Raw genomic sequence first — 17,186 nt, 5'->3', positions numbered from 1 at the left:
AGCAACATGTCTGCTGTCCATAGGAAGCCACATGGTATGTGTGTGTCCCATGAGGCACCTCCACAGCAGCTGATAGCACAGGCAGAGCACAGCTGTGATGCTTACATTGGGGGGTATGGGGTCTAAGAGCCAGACAAGCTATCAGGAAAGCTCTCAGTGTGAGTGACAGGCACTCCTTGTGACTCTGCACCCCTATAAGGGCACATAAACTTTAGGGCTCTGGTGTCTCTCTCCTGCTGCCACCCCCCTTTTCCCGGCCTTTCCTCGACACCCCCCCCCCCCCCTTAATGTAGTGAACGTATCTTCTGGAAGCTTCTGAATGGGAGCTTCGAGAAACCACCCCTGAAGTATAAAAAGACACCGGCATGTGGTGGGGTCTGCATAGAGTCACTTGAACACACCAAGAGAAACTTGCTGCCCACGGGAGAAGCAGCGAAGCGCACACTTGGAGCTCTTCAACAAGAGAAGACAAGCTCAGTGAGACATTTGACAACTATCAAGAAGCGACTGTAGGAAAAGATCCAATCCAAGGTAAGACTGGAACACATAAAATCAAATAATGCTTTTTGCATTGCAGTTTAGATGGGATAATGGTAAAGATAAAAATCAGTAAAGGTAAAATTTCTATGATATTATACTGGTTGCTTAAACGGAGCTCAGGCAGAGCAGCAGGAATACTTAGTACAAATGAAAATACATTAAAAAAACTGACACAGTTGCACTAATATAAGCAAAAGTACACTTGATTTAAATGCTTCATACCAGTTATTTATAGTGTTGCAGAATAGCCCCTTTATCAGTAGTGAAACTGTAACGTGCGAGGAACACATGGCAGGCAGGGTGACCCTGAGTGTGAGAGCAATGGCGGATGAGCAGAAACCGGTTGAGCAGATACAGTTTCACATATTGGGGCAGAAAAGTATAAAAAATATCACAGTATAGTGACATGGAAACTTTTGTAAGGCCTTTAACCCTGAATTTGAAACGTTTCCCCGCTATCTTTAATTTGTAGAGTCTATTCATTGCTTTAACATAAAGGTGTTGAATGACACATGATGACGCCTTTGGGGGTTGGGACAAACATCAGAGCTCCACCCGTTAAGCAAATGGCAAGGCTTTGATTGACAGGATGAACATGTGTTCGTCCACCATCTGCAATACTCTGCTTATGCCATGTGGCTGCCTTTAACAAGGGGGAGAAAGGGAATTCATGCGTAACAGCAGTGATTTATTTTACAGCAAATGATGCTGAAGCACGAAGAATCACAGTCCAGAATCACATAATAAAACATTTGCTTTCCTTTAGATGCCTGCTGCTGGAAACGTCATGGAGGAGGAAGTGGAGACTTTTGCCTTCCAGGCTGAGATTGCTCAGCTTATGTCTCTGATCATCAACACCTTCTACTCAAACAAAGAGATCTTCCTCAGAGAGCTCATCTCCAACTCATCAGACGTGAGTAAAATCAGCATGTTATCATGTAAGTCCGTCCCCAGCCCTCACATATATGCAAACATTTAACAAGCTTATCCCATCTGGACAGGCCTTGGACAAAATCAGATATGAGAGCTTGACAGACCCCACTAGACTTGAATCCTGCAAGGATCTGAAGATTGAAATCAGGCCCAACCTGCATGATCGCACCCTGACCCTGATTGACACAGGTATCGGCATGACCAAGGCCGACCTGATCAACAATCTGGGCACAATCGCCAAGTCTGGCACCAAGGCTTTCATGGAGGCCCTGCAGGCTGGAGCCGACATCTCTATGATCGGTCAGTTTGGTGTGGGTTTCTACTCTGCCTACCTGGTGGCTGAGAAGGTGACGGTCATCACCAAGCACAACGATGACGAGCAGTACATTTGGGAGTCTGCAGCTGGAGGCTCCTTCACAGTTAAACCTGACCATGGTAAGTTTAATTTCCCTCACTGATACAATATTCAATCATTTGCAGGATAAATATAATTTGACTCATGAAAAAAACGTTGATACTTTTAGGAGAGCCTATTGGCCGAGGCACAAAAGTGGTCCTTCACCTCAAAGAAGATCAGACAGAGTACTGTGAGGAGAAGCGCATCAAGGAAGTTGTGAAGAAGCACTCACAGTTCATCGGCTACCCTATTACACTTTATGTAAGTTCTAAGCTCTGTTTCTGATAATCTTATCCATATTAAAATTCAGTAATAACCAATAATATTGACACGCTTAAATATACATATTCCTAAACCACCACTCTTTCCGTACATTCAAGGTGGAGAAGACAAAGGAGAAGGAGGTAGACCTTGAAGAGGGAGAGAAGGAAGAGGAGGTTGAGAAAGATGCCGCCGAGGACAAAGACAAACCTAAGATTGAGGACGTGGGCTCTGACGAGGATGAGGACACAAAGGACAGCAAGAACAAGAGGAAGAAGAAGGTCAAGGAAAAGTACATGGATGCCCAGGAGCTGAACAAGACCAAGCCAATCTGGACCCGTAACCCTGACGACATCACCAATGAAGAGTATGGAGAGTTCTACAAGAGTCTCACCAACGACTGGGAGGACCACCTCGCTGTCAAGGTAGGTCTACTGATGAAGTATATGTCTGAAAATGCTACTTTACTCCCTCTTATCATTGGTTAATGTGATGTTTTTTAAGCCAATAAATTCATACTTCATACTCGTCTCTTGTAGCATTTCTCAGTGGAGGGCCAGCTGGAATTCCGCGCCTTGCTTTTCGTACCCAGAAGGGCTGCATTCGACCTCTTTGAGAACAAAAAGAAGAAGAACAACATCAAGCTGTACGTGCGCAGGGTCTTCATCATGGACAACTGTGATGAGCTCATCCCTGAATACCTCAGTGAGTAACATATACTACTAATTCTTGACATAAAAATTCTTTGTCCGATCAGTTTAAGATATCATTGACTTTAAACCATTCTAGCTCATTTGAGTTTGTCTGGCTTTGGAAGGCTAAACGATCTTGTTCGTCTCTATTCAGATTTCATCAAGGGTGTGGTGGACTCTGAGGACCTGCCCCTGAACATCTCCAGAGAGATGCTGCAGCAGAGCAAGATCCTCAAAGTCATCCGCAAGAACCTGGTCAAGAAGTGCCTGGAACTCTTCTGCGAACTCGCTGAGGACAAGGACAACTACAAAAAGTTCTACGAGCAGTTCTCCAAGAACATGAAGGTAGGTTGATCCACCTGAATTTATGTCTTGAACTCTAATCCTTTGATAAAAAAAATCTGAATTTCACGTGTTTTAGTGCCGACTATTAGTAACTCGTCGCTTCTTGTTTTAGCTTGGCATCCATGAAGACTCTCAAAACAGGAAGAAGCTGTCTGAGCTTCTGCGCTATTACACCTCAGTCTCTGGAGATGAGATGGTTTCACTGAAAGACTATGTGTCACGCATGAAGGACAACCAGAAACACATCTACTACATCACAGGTTAGCTATTCAACTCACTTCTTTATATAATTTTGCATCAAGTGATTCAGTAATTTTCTGGTTGATTCAATAAATTTACCTTGACTGTCACAGGTGAGACCAAAGACCAGGTGGCTAACTCTGCCTTCGTGGAGCGTCTTCGCAAAGCCGGCCTTGAGGTCATCTACATGATTGAGCCCATCGATGAGTACTGCGTCCAGCAGCTGAAGGAGTATGATGGCAAGAACCTGGTTTCAGTGACCAAGGAAGGCCTGGAGCTGCCTGAGGATGAGGAAGACGTGAAGAAGCAGGAGGAGCTCAAGAATAAATTTGAAAGCCTTTGCAAGATCATGAAGGACATCCTCGACAAGAAGATTGAAAAGGTAAAGGAAATGGCATAATAATCATCTTATCTATCGTCAGTTTTAGTTAGCTGCTAACATCTAACTATTGGCAGCTTCAAAATAAAAGCACCAGTGGTTCTGCTTTGATTTAAGTATATTATATTTTATTACTTTAGTACTTTACTATATTTAACTTTATCATAACAGTACTTTACATTTTTGGAAACAGACTCACTTAACTGTACCACTGTAGTACTTCATTTAGCTCTATTAACATAGGAGCAAGACACACAGAACAATACTTTATTTAACTTTACTACAATAGTGTTTTATTTAACTTTATTATAACATTACTGAATTTAACTTTACTATAATAGTACTTTATTGCCCAGCCCTAGTTGCAGTAAAATTTCACTAATATACTATGGCCAGTTTTGTTCGATCATGACAATGACACATTCTGTTATCGACAGGTCACAGTCTCCAACCGCCTGGTCTCCTCCCCCTGCTGCATCGTCACCAGCACCTACGGCTGGACAGCCAACATGGAGAGGATCATGAAGTCTCAGGCCCTGAGAGATAACTCCACCATGGGCTACATGACAGCGAAGAAGCACCTTGAGATCAACCCTCTGCATCCAATCATCGAGACCTTGAGGGTGAAGGCGGAAGCCGACAAGAACGATAAGGCGGTGAAGGACCTGGTCATCCTCCTGTTTGAGACCGCCCTGCTGTCTTCAGGATTCACACTGGAGGACCCACAGACACACGCCAACCGCATCTACAGAATGATCAAGCTTGGTCTTGGTATGTTTTATTCTCCATGACAACTGACATTACAGGAATTAGTCTGCCTATTATACATTAATATGAGGCTTTGGTTGCTAATGAACACATTCTTATTCACAGGCATTGATGACGATGATTCTGCAGTTGAGGACCTCATTCAGCCCGCTGATGAGGACATGCCAGTCTTGGAAGGAGATGATGACACATCAAGAATGGAGGAAGTTGACTAAAAACACTTGGGAGACTCTTTCCAGCTTTCTTAATTTTTATTTTTTTAAATACATTGCTTCTTCAAACAGACATTTCACTCTAACACAGTTCTCATCTCTTAAACAGTATTAACGAGTCATTACAAGTTAATTCATTGCATTAATGTAGGCCACAGTGTGGCTTGGTCGACACTGTAATAGCTGCTTATATAAAACTACTGATCATTAAGAGTAATATAAAGTCGCTAGGACTTGGATTTATCTCTCTTTTGTAACTATTACATTTTTTATGAAATGCATTCAAATTTGTAATAAAAGATTATTTAGAAATAAGACCTGCAATCTCGCTTATTGAATCTATGGCTTGGACGGATGGATTATTGAAATGGGACTACTGGGCCCAGAGGGGTGGGGGGGCACCCTGGCTTTAACTTGCTAAATGTCATTCAAATTTACAGGTACTGACCAGGAAGAGACTCAAAATGACCACAGAGACATGAAAAGACCACAGAAAGGTGCAAAGGAACTGAAAGAGACACAAAACAACCACAAAGAGACACAAAGGAGACAGGATACAAAATAACCTCAGTAAGATGCAAAAGTATACTTCAGAGACCCACAAGACGAAAAAAATACATAAAACAACCGCAAAGAGACACAAAATTACCAATAAAAGACACTAAAAAACTGCAAGGAGACACAAAATAGCTACAAAGAGAGACAAAGCAACTTAAAAAGACACAAAATGAACCCAAAGAAACCCAAAACAACCACAAAGCGAGACAAAACCACTAAAAAAAGACACAAACCAACGACAAAGAAACACAAAATTATCTCAGTAAGACACAAATTAACTACAAAGGGACACTAAATGACTAAAAAGGACACTAAATTATCTCAGAGACACAAGACAACCACAATAACACAAAATTTAAAAAAAGAGACACAAAATGCCTTCAGAGACCTAAATGACTACAAAATACACAAAACAACTGCAAGGAGACACAAAACAACACAAAATTACCCCAAAGAAACACATAACAACCAAAAAGTGAGACAAAACGACAATAAGACACAAAACGACCACAAAGAAACACAAAATTATCTTGGAGAGACACAAAATAACTAAAAATGACACTAAATTACCTCAAAGAGACACAAGACAACCACAGTGAGACACCTACACAAAAATATTTTGGAGAGACACAAAATTACCTCAATAAGACACAAAATGACTTCAGAGACCCAAATGACTACAAAATACAACAAACAACTAAAGGGAAAAAAATACAAAATACACAGAATAACTAAAGAAAAGACAAAAGTACCCCATGGAGACACAAAACAACCAAAAAGTGAGACAAGATGACAGGACAAAAATTAGCTCAGAAACAATCACAATGATACACAAAATTAGTAAAAAAAAAATAAATACACAAAATAACCTCAATAAGACACAAAATGACTTGAGACCCAGAACAACTACAATGAGACACAAAATGAATAAAAAAAGAGACACAAAATTATCTTGGAGAGACACAAAATGACCTCAATAAGACACAATATTACTCCAGAGACCCAGAACAACTACAAGGAGACACAAAATAGCTGCAAAGAGACATAAAGCAACTAAAGAAAATACACAAAAATATGGCAGAGACACACAAAAACACAAAAAGATGCAGAACAACTACAATGAGACTGTGTCTTGCTCCATGAGGTGGTGGGGCCCTTTGTAAATCCATGCCCGGGGGCCCACTGTCTCATAATCCGCCCATGATTACATGATGAATTTCCCCACTTTTTTTGGTTCCTATATTGATTTAAAAGTTTCATTCATAAAATGAAGTAACTCTCATTATCATGTTCATTTCTAGTTTTAGTCAGTGTTCTGGAATCTTCAGTGAACACTGCATGGTTCATTCTGGTCTTCCTCACTCCACTCATCCTCCCCTCCTTTAGTCCCGCCTCCTCCCCATCAGTACGGTACAGAGAGGCAGGGACACGCTTAATGATTGACAGCCCGCTGCGCCAATCAGCGGCCAGCACCGAGCTGTCGCGAGGAGGACTCCAGATGGTTCTGGAAGCTCACGTCAGGATTTCTCGAATGCTCGGAAAGGATAGAAAAGCGGCACAGTTCCTGTCAGCGCTGGACATCTGTCTGTAACCCGGTGGACTACGACTAACAGGAGACCTCTGCTCATTTAACTCCGGAGTTTTCGACACACTAAGGACCAAGGTAATTAAATTAAATCAAATTATATCTGGATAAAATACGCCGCACACTTTGACATTCGCGGTTAATGTTAGCTAATATTAGCTTAATTAAATACCATAGCTAACGGCGAAAACGTTAGCTTAACCGTTGACCATCGAAACTGAATTTAATATTAAATAAACTGACATTCCTCGATGCAAACTGATGACTGAGTGAATCTCCTTCAAGTATATTGTGTTATAATCAGCTTATGATAACACTAAATCCAAAGGCCTGCCACTTTATTTAAATTTTTACATCAGTGTCACTAAAGGTGGTGACAGAGCTAATGTCCAGGTCATGCCAGCGTCATTTGCACCTGTCAAAACTTTCTCCAACATGAACCTGGCAACTCTCCCGCACACGTTTCCTTTGCATCAGTTAAACCTGGGTGAGGGCAGCAGCCACATGGACCGCACCGTGCAGTCCTGCTGCACTTGTCAGACAGGATTTAATTTAAGCAGGCGTTCAGCTTAACTAACCTAAATCAGATCTCCTGATTTCTTGAATCAGATTTTTTCTCCATGCACATGCAAAGTGATATCAGTGCAAGCTCAGTGAAGTACAGGGTGATCATTCACAGATTCTCCTCAGATGATGATGAAGAGGAGGAGCTTTCGATTCCTATAGAAACTGCTAGAGAGTTCTGCTCGCCTCTTGGTACCTTCTAGAAGCTTGCAATTCATGTGGGAAGCCAGCAGGTGGAGTCATTTTGTACTGATGCTGATGGGTAATCCCAGCCACGCGCTCCTCTCTGATCAGCCAATTACCATTCATATCAGTTGCAGCAGGAGAGGATTTATTAAGAGAAGAGGGTTTATAAATACACTGCAACAGTCTGTCTGCATTTATGGGCTGAAAACCAGTATCTCAACACTGTTTCACCTTTCTGTTGAAGTCTGGATTGCAAAACCTAACACTGAGATCAGTTTTAGACAATCTAGATTTATAAAAATAACCTTTTACATGCTCCACATATACTCTCTTATTGCATTTGCAGAAACTACAATGCATATTATGTTGCTTGCGTAATGGTGGAGGCAGATGGATTGTGTCTCATGTACCAAAGATGGATTATAGGCAGGTGGAGCGCTGAGCAGAGCTGCACAGTCTGTCACACCACCTGCCAGCACAAGTGATACGAGCTTACCTGTCTTTGCTGTTGCCTACCTCACTGTCACTTCAAATAACTGGCGTTAACTGAAACTGATTAACAGAACAGAGATATAATAAATAACTGAGATTGTGTCAGAGGTGTTGATTCAACTCTAAGGTAGTTAAAGACCCTGGTAGTTTGTGGTAGTGATGATATTATAACGTAATTTACGAGCAGATTACTCGAGGGTAATTGGTGGTGCTTGTTGTAGGTGTGACAGCATTGTGACTCACTGTGCTGCAGCCGATCCACAGACCAATGAGCACGATGGTGCACACAGGTCCATGCAGGCTGGTATAACTGCAAATAAATACACAAGGAAAAAGTGAAACCATTGAATCAGACTTTGCTCATGCAAAAGTGTCCCGCATTACTGCTTACTAAGCCAGTTAAAATAACTGAGTAGGCCTTGGTGCACTGTGTTTTAGAGAGAAGGAAATGGTAGGATTTATTTTGTGTGTCTGCATGTGTTTTCCATGATCTATGCATGTTCTATAAATAGTCATTTGTTCCCTCTGCGTAGATGCCTGAATCGCACGAACAACCGATGGAGGAGGACGTTGAGACGTTTGCGTTCCAGGCTGAGATCGCTCAGCTAATGTCCCTGATCATCAACACTTTCTATTCCAACAAAGAGATCTTCCTTAGGGAGCTTATCTCCAACTCCTCAGATGTAAGTTTGTCACAGCATTAGTCTAAAATCGTTTCCTTAATTTCATGTTGTGTCATACATGTTTATTGAGCTTGTTCTGAGGGGAAGTATTGTTTTTTCTGTGGCTATAATACATAATAATGTGCTGATAATCAAGGAATTAACAAATCAGGAGGCAGTTATTTAAATTTATGGCTTTCCGTCCCTCCAGGCCCTGGACAAAATCCGCTATGAGAGTCTTACTGACCCCTCCAAGCTGGACAGTGGCAAGGACCTCAAAATCGAAATCATTCCCAACAAAGAGGAACGCACCCTGACCCTGATTGACACGGGTATCGGCATGACTAAGGCTGACCTGATCAACAATCTGGGCACAATCGCCAAGTCTGGCACCAAGGCTTTCATGGAGGCTCTGCAGGCTGGAGCTGACATCTCCATGATTGGTCAGTTTGGTGTGGGTTTCTACTCTGCCTACCTGGTGGCTGAGAAGGTGACGGTCATCACCAAGCACAATGACGATGAGCAGTACGCCTGGGAATCCTCTGCTGGAGGCTCATTCACAGTTAGAGTGGACAACAGTAAGTAAAAAGAAGATGATTACTTTGATTTAAATTTATTGGTAATTGGTAATACGTATAGGAGGTGGAGGGTTATTTGTAAATTGCATTGACCCATTTTTTTTTCCCCGTACAGCTGAGCCCATGGGGCGTGGCACCAAGGTGATCCTGCACTTGAAAGAAGACCAGGTAGAATACATCGAGGAGCGAAGAATCAAAGAGATTGTGAAGAAGCACTCGCAGTTCATCGGCTATCCCATCACACTCTTTGTAAGTGCTCATTCAAGCTGTTCGATGAATTAATACACATCAGCTTACTTGGATTGATTAAGTAATCCAAAAAGCACGTACAAGTAACCGAGTTCTGTTTTTTTATTCAGGTGGAGAAAGAGCGTGACAAGGAGGTGAGTGACGACGAGGCAGAGGAGGAGGAGAAGGAGAAGGACAAGGATGAAGAAGAGGAGAAGGACGAGGACAAGCCCGAGATTGAGGATGTCGGATCAGATGAGGAGCACGACCACGACCACGACAAGTCAGACAAAAAGAAGAAGAAGAAGAAGATCAAGGAGAAGTACATCGACCAGGAGGAGCTGAACAAGACCAAACCCCTGTGGACCCGTAACCCTGACGACATCACTAATGAGGAGTACGGCGAGTTCTACAAGAGTCTTACCAATGACTGGGAGGACCACCTGGCTGTCAAGGTAGGTCTTATAATTTTCTTTTGGTAATGTATAAATACATTAATAAAAGTAATATGATCAACCTAATCAGTCCTTTATCTCACAGCACTTCTCAGTAGAGGGTCAGCTGGAATTCCGCGCTCTGCTCTTCGTGCCTCGTCGCGCTCCCTTCGACCTCTTCGAGAACAAGAAAAAGAAGAACAACATCAAGCTGTACGTGCGCAGGGTCTTCATCATGGACAACTGCGATGAGCTCATCCCGGAGTACCTCAGTGAGTATTAACCTAAATGTGGAATCACTAGTGTCGCTTCAAAATAGCTCATAAATCAAACAATAAGCTCATATAGTTTGAAAACCAAGATTGAAGATGTTTTATTGTCATTGGTGTTGAACACAACCACATTGGGTTCGACAGTAGGGCTGCACAGTCACTTGAAATATCATAGAAATTGCAATATGGCTAAGTGTAATATCAAAATTGTAGGAGCTGCTATTTTTTGATATAGGTAAAATGTCACAATGTGTTGTTATAGATAAAGAATTGTGGCGCTACAGAGACGCCCTGACCTTTAAATTATATTCCAGACATAAGACTACATGCTTGTTTGGTACAGACCCCAGCAAAAAATTTAATATATTGCTGATTAGTTGTTCATCTGTCATGTCAGATTTCATCAAGGGTGTGGTGGACTCTGAGGACCTGCCCCTGAACATCTCCAGAGAGATGCTGCAGCAGAGCAAGATCCTCAAAGTCATCCGCAAGAACCTGGTCAAGAAGTGCCTGGAACTCTTCGCCGAACTTGCCGAGGACAAGGACAACTACAAAAAGTACTATGAGCAGTTCTCCAAGAACATCAAGGTTAGTGTCCTCACTGCTGGTGTTCCTAATCTCGTCACATTCAAACCGTCGGCAGCCTCTTTGTGTAGAACACTTGTGCCTTGGGCTTATACTTAGTAAATGTCATCATATGTCTTGCCAATGTAATCTGAATTATAGCAGAATAGAGCTCATCTCTGCTGACAAGAACCTTTGGAATTGTAGTTCATGATTACCGTTTGTTCCTCTGACCCTTTAGCCAGCAGCCATCTGTCTGATCCTTTGGACATATTGTCCTAATGAAAAGCTGCTTTGAAGCTTTTTTGGTGCTCCTCACTGCCACCTTCTGTTTAAATGGACACACTGGTTAATAATGCTCACACGACGACCAATTTCAGTGTTCTTGTATATATAGTTAATGAAGAGATACTGTAATTTTATTTAGCAGAATAAGTGAATTAAATGAAATGATAAATTGCTGACTGAATCAATGACATGTTGTTTTGTTCGTCTTTCAGCTCGGCATCCACGAGGACTCCCAAAACAGAAAGCGACTGTCTGAGCTGCTGCGATACTACACCTCAGCTTCTGGGGACGAGATGGTTTCCCTCAAGGACTACGTCACACGCATGAAGGACACCCAGAAACACATCTACTACATCACTGGTGAGGATTCATCTATAAACTGTCAATGAAAATTAATTTTTTTAAAATGAGGTGACTTGAGTCAATTAAAGGGCAAAAATAATTGCCCGAGATGGAGTAGGTGGAAGTAAAACGTATGTCCCCACCCCTTTGTTACATCAATTCTTTTAACTCATATGTTACTTCAATAAATTCCCAAATTTATTTACAACTAATATACAACTATCCTCAGTCTGTTCACCACCCAACTAGATTAATAAGTAATAAACCCAGTTTATTTACAGTCCAAGCACCACCCAGTGATACAAAACAAATATGCACTCCCCTAAAGCGAGGTGTATGCTACTGCGTACCTACGACGCAGAGGGCTTTGTGAAGGCATTGTGTTGCTCTGCGACCAACGCAGCGATGCGACGTGCACCTCCAAAAAATTGTAACCACACGTCGAGGCAAAGCAGACCCAACGCGGACCGCAAGAGCTATGATTGGTCCTTCAAACTACATCATTTCTGGCATTTTGTAAGGTTTCACTTCCTGCTGCAGCGTCACTTATTCGGCCATAGTCTGCCTCGAGCCATTCAACGGGTGGACAGACCATCAGCGCAGTCGCCTCTCTCTTGGCCGTCATCGTAACATTTGTTGTTCAATGTCGATCATTTCAAGCTCCAGCAACAGTCTTTCTCTATCGGTTGCCATCTTCACTGTGACTAGAGCAAAGCCAGAAATTAAAACAATGAACGAGCAGCGACCATAGACGTCACAGAGTCTAGGTAGGTGTATAAAAGAACGTATGAAAGAAATCATATGCACACAGCGACTGCGTGCATGTTGCGTCGAGTGTACGCAGAAGCATAAAGAAACTTTAACATCACCTTCCCTCATCTATGTATCTGCCAAAAATATATTTTTGTATAGTTAATATCTTTATTGTATAATTTTATATATCGTTTAGTTGTGTATTTTCACTCTACCTTGCCGTCACAACTGAAGGGGTTGTGCTGCTCTCTTCAAAGCTAGACTCCATTGAGAAAAACAGTAATTTAACATCACTGAACACAGGAGCTTCTGGTCTACCCCTGCCTCAATCTGTTATTTTATTTGTGTTATTGTGCGAGTTTGGCATTTTAAAGAGTTAGTTCAGATTCACCAAGGTCACATAATAACACAAACTGATCGAGGACGAGGTAAACCAGCTGCTCCTGTGTTCAGCGAGCCAAAATGACTGGTTTTGTCAATGGAGTTTGGTAGCTTTAACAAGAGCATGGATGGGGAATTGAAGCAGTTAAAGGCTTCCCTGTTGGAACAGGCTTTCTGCAGGAAAGTGAAGTGGTGAGAGTACTTAGTATAGTGACACTTAAACAGATACAGGTTTTGTTTTTTTGGTGGTTAAAATATGATTTGCTGCTGCTCAGGGCATTGGTAGCATAGTGCATAGTGCCGGCGCCCCATATACAGAGGCGATGCCTCGCTGCAGCAGTCGCGGGTTTGACTCTGGCTCACAACTATTTGCTGCATGTCATCCCCCCACTCTCTCTCTCTCTCTCTCTCCCCCATTTCACACACTCTGTCAATTAAAGGCCAAAGTCCAAAAAATAATCTTAAAAGTTTTGCTGCTGCTCCCATCCACAGCAGTACGTTGCTTAGCTTTGGTGTTGGCACTGCTGCCTCCAAACTGGGGGCCTGCCAACTGCCGTCTACTGTATTTTATGCACTGACTTTGGAGAAGTACATCATACAGCCCTCACTTCATAAATCTGAACTATCCCTCTCAAATGCTTATTTAAATGTGTGACAACTTTGCCTTGTGTTTCAGGTGAGACCAAAGACCAGGTGGCGAACTCTGCCTTCGTGGAGCGCCTTCGCAAAGCCGGCCTCGAGGTCATCTACATGATCGAGCCCATCGACGAGTACTGCGTCCAGCAGCTGAAGGAGTTCGAGGGCAAGAACCTGGTTTCAGTGACTAAAGAGGGTCTGGAGCTGCCCGAGGATGAGGAGGAGAAGAAGAAGCAGGAGGAGAAGAAGTCTCAGTTTGAGAACTTGTGCAAGATCATGAAGGACATCTTGGAGAAGAAGGTGGAGAAGGTGAGACTGAGAAATGAAACATAACTTACAGTGTGTTAGTCGCTGTAAGATAGAAAATGGTATTAATCATGGCTCACCTCCACAGGTCACAGTCTCCAACCGCCTGGTCTCCTCCCCCTGCTGCATCGTCACCAGCACCTACGGCTGGACGGCCAACATGGAGAGGATCATGAAGGCCCAGGCCCTGAGGGACAACTCCACCATGGGCTACATGGCTGCTAAAAAACACCTGGAGATCAACCCGGACCACCCCATCGTGGAGACGCTGAGGCAGAAGGCAGAGGCTGACAAGAACGACAAGTCTGTGAAGGATCTGGTCATCCTGCTTTTTGAGACCGCCCTGCTGTCCTCAGGATTCACCCTGGACGACCCCCAGACCCACTCCAACCGCATCTACAGAATGATCAAGCTGGGTCTTGGTGAGTAAATATTAAGTTGTCGTGGCGTCTTGTACATTGACTGTGCCGTATATCTACCAATGCCTCACACTGTGCTTCCTTTCTGTTTCAGGTATCGATGAGGACGATCTGACACCAGATGACACCATCTCTGCTCCCACCGAGGACATGCCCCCTCTGGAAGGGGACGACGACACATCCAGGATGGAGGAGGTGGACTAAGACCACTTCCTGCTGCCTGCCAGCGTCCTCAAGTAGTGTGAAATAAAATTTAAAAGTTTAATGTTGTAAAAAAAAGAGCCTGGAATAGCCCCTCCCCCTCAGCCTCCCTTTTTTGACCAAGTTCACTCTTATTCCCGTCGCATTGACTTCAAGCAGTTCAGATCCATTCCTTCTAGAAGTTTATTTTTTAAGTTGTCACTTTTTGTAACTTGGGTTGAATCAATGCATTTGTTCTTTTGTATTTATTGACATTCCGATGTTGTTTGTGTTCTTACTTTGACTGTAAATATATCAGAATTGATACTGTTATTTGAAAAGGGGTGGGACCCAAAAATAAAGGTTTACCATGTTAACAAGTCACGTTTCGTTCAGCCTTACTGATTCTATAAGTTTCTAACATAGAGGGGGCTTAAAGACAAGTGATGGAGGTAGACGTCACAGCTCACTACCTCAGTTAAATCATTTAAAGCACAGTAGAGTGAAATTAGCACTGTGTCAGGGTGTCAACAGGTATTGGTCAATTAAACTTAATGCTTTTTACCACTTTTTCAAGATGATTTTTAACTAATTAAGACAGATTTTTGTTCAAATAGTGGTTTTTCCTCATTCAAGTATTGATTAAGAAAACAATATGCAGTCTAGAAATAATGTGTGTGTGTATATATATATATAAGTGGTCCTGTGCAGAGTAGGTGAGAAGGTTAAGAATAATGTATAAGTATGAAGTAGGTTCAGTGGTTAAGAGATTTTTATACTCAGGAATTTGGACTGTCAGTTACAAGAAGATCATGACTGAAAGATAAATTAGATCAAATGTTTCACAAATTAAAATGTAAGACTTAAACGACTTGTAAGACCTGAACTTGACATTTAAGCCTTTTTAAGAAGCTGCAGACACCCTATTTGTATGAACACAACTCCACAAGATACAGTCGTAGTTCTCTCTACATCAGCTTATATGTATATTCTCCATCTTCCTTAACCCTTTGAAACCTGAGCAAATTGGCTTGTTTAACAAAACAAAAAGAGGAGGAAGAAGGCAGTGAGCAATGAAAAGAGACAGTTAAAAACAAGTAACAGACCTGGAGAGAGTGCCTAAAAATTATAATTATGGAGCATGATATTAAAAGAAGAATTATAAGTTTAGTTTGTCCTCTAAATTTTGTCTTTCTTTTTTCGAGTTGCACCAGTTTGCTCAGAGTTCAAAGGTATGAATATTAGGGAAACACACCCGAAAGCAGCACAAGAAAAGTGATGTCACTCCAGGTCTCAAAATTTACAACATATCAGGGGCGTAAATAAATCATTGTGTGAACATAATTAAGACATAGCTGTAGTTCTCTAGTACATCAGCCTGAAATTTGCAAAATTGCTGAATTTATAACACATAAATCCATTGGTGCAAGTAATGAAAATATGTGGGGGAAAAAATCCAAATAATTGTGTGTCCTCAAGCTGTGTAGTAAAATGAACAGGATGGTACCAGAGATTTTTATTTGATACAACATATAGCATATATAACATTTATCAATGATTTAATGAGACTGATTGAATTCAGTGTTCAATCTTTGATGATTGTTTTATGAAGCTGTGAATTCAATATCACAAATACTTACATATAATTAATACATTTTAATAAACACAAAATAACTGTTTTGATCATTTATTTTTCATAGTCACATTGAATTTTTATCTGCTTAAAAAATATATATCATTTTCTCTTTATTGACAGGGTTTGGGTTGGGTTACATTTTTTGGTCAAAATTTTCTCTAATTCTTTTCTTGTTTTTTTCTTTTTTTTTTCTCATTATAAATACAAATTATTCATCATTTTATTTTATTTTTTCCACATTTTTGCATTTAGAAATGCAGCTCAGTGTCAGCAGGCGGTGATGACAAACAACACAAGCAATACAACAGACAAACAGCATCACCCATTATCACAAAAACAGAAACAAACAAAAAAAAATAGACAATGCACCTCACTCAAAACAGGGACGAATACTCAAACAATACAAATGTCATATTGGCATAAGAATATCTCAAACAAACAAGCAAAAGGCATTCTTGAGGAGATAAGACCAGAGACCAGACACTGTGGATGATGGAGACACTTGAAATGTTCATCCTTAATTGAGTGCAGACCTCAGGGTGGACTCTACAAATGTCTCACAGAGGACAGGATCACAAGGGCGTCTTCAAGGACATGAACAGTGGCTGATAAACATCACAATACTGACATTTCTTTTTTCCAGACTATAGCCATGGTGACGGGAATCTTTCCAAAAAAATTAAATGAGAATAAGAGAAGGAACTGTTTAATTCAAGGACATCTCCTCAGTGTTAGCCACTTCATCACTGTAACAGTACAGCAGACATTTTGGCTCGTCACTGCAGGAGAAGCGCAGGTGTTACTAATCACCAAACGATGACTCTGCTCTTTAAGTGTCCCAGTAATCATGACAGTGTGACAGTGGTCCAGCACGTTCACCGGAGACATAATTTATCTGATTATTGACACCTGTGGACACCTGTTTTTTGGGGAAATTGGAATTTGAATACCATACAGTGGGAAAACAGACCTTGTAGGTGACAGTAATGTACCAGTAGATGGCAGTGATGCAACACCGAGCTGCTGCATTCAAAGGCAGATTTACCAGGCTCCTCAAATGTTTTAGAAAGCTTTGTGACTCAGGGATGATGGGTAAAGGCCAAGGTGGGTTGACTTTATCAGACCTCATAAACAAGATTCTCTGTGAGACATGTGTATAACTTGAATATTACCTTTCCTTCCACTTGCTTCCACTTGTTTTGTTTCCACAAAATCCACATGACATTGAATCAGAGTTAATACCAATAATTTCTTTACATAAAAATCAAAAAGCTTTGTCTTGCGATATAAAAACTTCAACTTACAGGCACATTTGGCTAAAATTTTGGCTGCAATGTATTCACCTATAAGTGATT

The 17,186-nt window shown here is 41.6% G+C and overlaps 2 protein-coding genes across 2 annotated transcripts; both read left to right on the top strand.

Annotated features, from left to right (window-relative positions):
* Window positions 1–371: 371 nt before the first annotated feature.
* hsp90aa1.1 (heat shock protein 90, alpha (cytosolic), class A member 1, tandem duplicate 1) lies at window positions 372–5,084 on the top strand. The gene is made up of 11 exons (XM_049590487.1): window positions 372–531; window positions 1,307–1,453; window positions 1,542–1,908; window positions 1,998–2,131; window positions 2,251–2,556; window positions 2,671–2,836; window positions 2,978–3,168; window positions 3,281–3,428; window positions 3,522–3,790; window positions 4,225–4,558; window positions 4,661–5,084. The coding sequence occupies exons 2-11, from the start codon at window positions 1,307–1,309 to the stop codon at window positions 4,768–4,770; spliced, it is 2,172 nt and encodes a 723-aa protein (XP_049446444.1). The 5' UTR covers window positions 372–531; the 3' UTR covers window positions 4,771–5,084.
* Window positions 5,085–6,820: 1,736 nt separating this feature from the next.
* hsp90aa1.2 (heat shock protein 90, alpha (cytosolic), class A member 1, tandem duplicate 2) lies at window positions 6,821–14,579 on the top strand. The gene is made up of 11 exons (XM_049590485.1): window positions 6,821–6,988; window positions 8,686–8,835; window positions 9,026–9,392; window positions 9,508–9,641; window positions 9,752–10,075; window positions 10,161–10,326; window positions 10,724–10,914; window positions 11,391–11,538; window positions 13,331–13,599; window positions 13,685–14,018; window positions 14,110–14,579. The coding sequence occupies exons 2-11, from the start codon at window positions 8,686–8,688 to the stop codon at window positions 14,217–14,219; spliced, it is 2,193 nt and encodes a 730-aa protein (XP_049446442.1). The 5' UTR covers window positions 6,821–6,988; the 3' UTR covers window positions 14,220–14,579.
* The last annotated feature ends 2,607 nt before the right edge of the window (window positions 14,580–17,186 follow it).

The sequence above is a fragment of the Epinephelus fuscoguttatus genome, linkage group LG11, assembly GCF_011397635.1.
Source record: "Epinephelus fuscoguttatus linkage group LG11, E.fuscoguttatus.final_Chr_v1".
In the NCBI taxonomy this organism is placed as follows: Eukaryota; Metazoa; Chordata; class Actinopteri; order Perciformes; family Serranidae; genus Epinephelus; species Epinephelus fuscoguttatus.
Note: the sequence above shows the minus strand (reverse complement) of the source record. Positions and strands in the feature narration are given on the sequence as shown.